Source organism: Quercus suber, unplaced genomic scaffold, assembly GCF_002906115.3.
Source record: "Quercus suber isolate HL8 unplaced genomic scaffold, Cork oak 2.0 scaffold_38, whole genome shotgun sequence".
Classification (NCBI taxonomy): domain Eukaryota; kingdom Viridiplantae; phylum Streptophyta; class Magnoliopsida; order Fagales; family Fagaceae; genus Quercus; species Quercus suber.
In genome coordinates, this window is record NW_027069503.1 from 516,318 (window position 1) to 521,775 (window position 5,458).

A 5,458-nucleotide genomic window follows, 5' to 3' on the forward strand; every position below is an offset into this window, starting at 1 on the left:
TTCCCTCACTTCGTAAGAATATAACATAGCCTCTTTTCATTATTATTAGAGTTTCTGAAAGGTCATTACCTCTTTTTTTCGTATATAAATTTTAAAAATGTTATATACAAAACAACATTTTACAACAAATCATAAGTAGCAAATTGTTATTAATTTTAATTTGAATCCATTATTAAAATTACTTTTTTGTCCACTAAACAATAGTAACAATCTATTACTAAAATTTATTGTAAATATAACATTTTTCATAAATTTATATAGAATAAGTCTTGCTAAAAAAGATAATAGAAAGAAAACACTTGCTACATTTGACTCTTTAATCGTTAAATAAACAACAAGTGGGCTACAAAATTATAGCCGGTGGACCATTACATGATCTAAAAACAAGAAACAATAGGTATAAAGTGTAAAAAAAGGAATCTAGTGCTCCAAATTATGGATGCACACTTACTTAGGGATGGAGCCAGAACTTGGATTAAGAGGAGGCTTTGCTGTTGACTACTGTGGTAACTTGGCCTCCGGCTATTACTTTAGCTCTTCAAATTTATTTATTTATTTTTTTAGTATCTTTGATGTATACTGCTGGGCAAGGAAAAATTATTTTGTTTAAATTTTTTTAAAAGGCCGGGTTTGTTTTGGATAAAATTGGTTGATGAGATTTAATTTTTTAATATATTTTTGCTATTGGTAATTTTTGTTGATGGGCTAATTTTATGGCCTTTATATTTTGTTTTAATTTTAGATCTATAAATTTTTATAGCTTTAAAAGGAATGAAAATGACAGTAATTATTTATGCAAATGCTTTTTATAACATTGTATATCCTAGATATTTAGAATTTTAGCATCATTTATTTAATTATTGCTTCTAGAAATATTCCATAAAGAATTTATCAAAATTTAGTAGCAGATGATTACACAATGAAAATTTTATATATAATGTAAAAAAATTTTTTGTCTGAAATATCTAAAATTTTCTTATGCATGCAAGAAATTTTATTTTTATGCTCAATATAATGTTAATCTGTACGGAAAGAGTCTTTACAAACACAATCAAAATTTGGGATTATGTTGCTAGAAAATTAGATAATTGTTTTAGATTATGAACTAATCAAGTTTATTTGCTAATTTGTGCAATTCTCATCATATTGAGGCTAAGGCCCCCTGCTAAAAAATTGATTAATTATTAATAATATAAATGTTATTTATATATTTATTAAAATTTTTAATAGTATTAATTCCCTGAGAGAGAGAGAGAGAGAGAGAGAGAGGAGGAGGAGGAGGAGTCTTTAAAGAACTCTAAGTAATCGGTAGTCTCTTGAAAAAATATTAAGATCACAAATAAATTATACACATTTTATAAAAGTTCTACTTAATTTATTATTTTCGTGAAGATAATATGTGGCAATTCTTTAGTGGTTCTATACCATTTATGTAATAATTAAATAATGCATGTGGTAAAGAAAATTTATTTCAAATTTAAAATAAAATACCTATTTGGTATGACGGTATGAGTAGTAAAATTAATGTTGTCTTAAGGAGTTTGGTTTTGTCCAATTTCAACTATGCACCTTTCAGACCTACAGATAAAACTAAAACTTATTCAATTATTAATTAAAATTAAAATTTTAAACTTATCTAATTAAACTCTTTTTGGTTATTAATTGGTCCCATACAAAATATGGGGGCCTTTACTTGATAGACAAAGGTGAAGTTGTAATAAAAATTGATCACCATATGTCTAATTGATTTTAAGTTAAATTAAGTGTAAATTATGCTTTTTAGTTCAACACATTTTTTTGTACCCTATTTTTTTTTTTTTTCAATTTCAATTTCATCCTTCAACTTTCATTTTATATGAATTCGAACATTCTATCCACTTTCATGAAGTGGATTGTTTTTTAATTAATAACTTATTTAAATGTTATAAGAAAATTATATTTAAAATGTAAGAATAAAAAATCCTGCCCCGATCGATTTTAATTATCATCCTCTAGTTCTAAGGTCATACTAGGCAGATGATAAATGTAACAATGATGTATTGCGGGTTTGCTTTTGAAAAAAAAAAATAGAGAAAAATTTCAACTTAATGAGATGGGAAAAAGAAAAGAAAAGAGAGAGTGAAGAAAATAATTCATAAATTTCCCTCTACATTCTCTATTTAACCTTAAAAAAACATCCTTGGAAAGTAGAAAGTACATTGTGATTTTCCATTCAACCATTCTTTATTTTCTATGGTATTAACATCTTTATTTATTTATTTATTATTAGGTTATGATTTTCATACATTTCATTATTTCACATCCACTTTTATGTGTTGACACATAGATATTCTCACATCAATAATAAATATATGTGTGAAATAGTCGACGGAAATTAGTGTAAAAAATATTTTTCATTTTTTTATTTACTTAAAATTTCAAATGTTACCATACAGCTAAGAACATTATTCAATCACCTTTCTTTTGAGTAATAGGGTAATTAATATGTCTTTTTTTTTTTTTTTTTGTTATATGAATAGGGTAATATGTATTTAAACATGTAAAATTGGATATAAATTGACTGTAATTATTCAAAAGTCTCAAAACCATGGAATAGATATGGATAGCCCATGTGAAGCACATACACCATATATGTACTTTTTTTGATAACGGACAAACATTTGGGTCCAATTAGCAGGAAAAGATAAGAGGACAATCAGAGAGTGAGAGCTATTATATATAGATAAGTCTAGGGACACAAGCATGACGCATCGATACATTGTTATTGCTTGAGAAAAATTAATGGCTAGCTGCGTTCAACTTGGTAAACTTCAGAGAAGCAAGAGCTGGTTTATAGACTTCGCATATAACCCAAAGAAGGATGGGACAGGCGATGTCCGAAACATTCTCTTGATAGTTGCAACTCTAATTGCAGCAGTGACTTTTCAATCTGGGGTTAACCCTCCTGGCGGAGTTTGGCAAGATACTATTGAAACGAATGGAACACTTAAAGGTAGACATGGCAAAATGGAACAGAATTTTCTGACCCGACCCGATCTAACCCGCGACCCGACCCGAACCTGAGCCCTTTTTAAAAAATTTTTTTTTTTTGGGTAAAAAAATAGTAAAACTAAGACAATATTGGTTTAATTGTTTATTGTGAACTTTAAGGAAACAATTGATACATTTACATAACTACATGCAAATTAATTAAAAGTTAAATGATTGAACATTCTGTAATGAGTAAATATTTTTAGATGTCAAATAGCAAAGTACATGCCAAGATAATCTGGTTACAGTAGAGTTAAAAATATAGATTTAAAATTGTAGACATGTGAGAAACATTCACAAGTGTGAAAATAATGAAACTAAAGTATCAAATTAGCATAAATTATGAATAATTAGACCTATTTTTTAGTAATTTATGTCCAAAATAAACGGCTTTTCAAAATAAGTTATGATATTTCCTAAAGTGTGTGTTGCTTAATAATAATATGATATTCATAAAAGAGACCATGTATAAATAAGTAAGCTATTAAATTTTAGAGTATATCTCAAATTGAAATAGAGTGTCAACCACAACTGATAATAGATTATAAAATTAATTTTCAAGATTGTAAATTTCTTATATGTTTTTATTCTTTATCAAATGAGTTATCCAATAAGTCATTTATAATTTTGTTTTATATTTTGGAATGTTGATATTGTGTAGAAATAAAACTTGTGTATTTGTTTTACTTATTTTTGTGTTATTTTGTTTTAGATAGTAATGTTAGGATTTGTATAATTTTAAAATTATTGAAAAAGTATTAATAAATTTAACTGAGTTCATTCTTGATATAAGTGGTGAATTCAAAATAATGCATTTTACAACAAATAATTTGTTACATAACTTTTCAAATGGCAGATACATATTGTTTTCTTTATAAATTTTTTTTTTTTAAAATTTCACGTGAAAAATTCAAGTCAACCCAACCCGACCTGATCCGACCTGCAACTCGATTGACCCGAATCCGATTTTGATCCGCTTAAAATGACCCATTTTGACCAGTGACCCGTTTGACCCGTAACCCGATTGACCCGACCCGACTCGCCCGTTTTACCATGTCTACTTAAAGGACATGTTGTAGGGACGGCCATTTATGCGTCTCGAGAAGCCGACTTCTATGTTTTCTTGATCTGTAACACTCTGGCACTTTCCACTTCGGTTCTTGTCATTATGGTTCTCACATATAACTTACCTTTCCATTTAGAAGTATTGATTGCCACAGCTTCAATGCTTGCAACTTACGCATCGGCCATATTTGCTGTCACGCCAGCTGATTATTCTTATAGATTTCGGTTCATCCTCATAGCAGCTGCTTTGCCTTTTGTGCTACGAGTTTTGATTTATATGGTCAAGTTCAAAGCAAATGCAGATCAAGAGCAAGAGAATCTGTGTGACAAATGTAGAAGTGGGAATTTCTGCAGAAACTGTAAAAGTGAGATTCCCAAGTGAAAATGTTGAATTTCCATCAATTCTATAAAAATTAAAGTTCAGAAGACGTCTAGCATGTTCCGATTCTGTATTATTAGGCCATAAAACTGTCGTGGTACAGCTACTCTATGTACAACTTTCCATCCATGGGTCTGTTTGATTTAGCTTCTTTGAAGTTCTTCTTTTCCTCTCTATGTATCTTTAGTTGTAAATTTTATGGACTTTTCACGTTACAAATTATCTTATCTTATTTATTTATTTATTTTGGGTTAACCAAGAAAGATATAAATCAAGTTTAATTATTTTTATATATTTTTTTAAACCGCTTGAAATATATTTTTTAAACCACTTGAAAATATTTTTTAAAACCACTTGAAAAATTCAAACACAATAGGCCATTAATATCCTCACTACATATGTTAGATTTATTCTAATAAAAAACATATCTTTTCTTGACATTTGATATTAGTTAGTGTTCCTTCTCAAAAAAAAAAAAAAAAAAAAAAAGATATTAGTTAGTGTTCTTACGTTTTTTAATAACACGGGCAAAACCAATAATTTTTGTTGGGAACTGAGTTATGGTATTGATACAATAATCAGGAGACTTAATTAAGATAAACTCAAACACATAATAAATATATATATATATATATATATATATATATATAAATTTAAGAGAACTTATCATTTTCCTAAACTCTAGATTGTATAAAAATAAAAAATAAAAGTTGTAGAATTTTTTATAAGCAAAAACAAATATTGCGTAAAAGAATTGGTTAATAAGGGATATTTAACGTTCTAGATAATAATGCTTGAAAAAAATAAAAAAGAACAGAAAAAATTTACATCAAAGTTCTCTCCATTTCATATATTATACAATTAATGTTTTATTATTTTTTAGATCTAATAATGTATAGACAATCACATTATTTAAAATTTAAAATAATCTGATAGTATCTATACCTTTAGATTTGTAAAATTTAATCTGAGGTATGAAATTGT

At 27.3% G+C, this 5,458-nt stretch overlaps 1 protein-coding gene across 1 annotated transcript; it reads left to right on the plus strand.

Annotated features, from left to right (window-relative positions):
* Positions 1-2,781: 2,781 nt before the first annotated feature.
* Positions 2,782-4,477, plus strand: LOC136066555 (uncharacterized). Its single transcript, XM_065771028.1, has 2 exons — positions 2,782-2,992; positions 4,110-4,477. Exons 1-2 carry the CDS (start codon positions 2,782-2,784, stop codon positions 4,475-4,477), a joined length of 579 nt encoding a protein of 192 aa, XP_065627100.1.
* The last annotated feature ends 981 nt before the right edge of the window (positions 4,478-5,458 follow it).

What these genes read in the sequence shown, in the direction of transcription:
- LOC136066555 (XM_065771028.1), top strand. Translation starts at nt 2,782, where the DNA reads ATGGCTAGCTGCGTTCAACTTGGTAAACTTCAGAGAAGCAAGAGCTGG. An exon ending in AACGAATGGAACACTTAAAG is followed by an intron (nt 2,993 to 4,109) that starts GTAGACATGGCA and finishes GACATGTTGTAG; the next exon opens with GGACGGCCATTTATGCGTCT.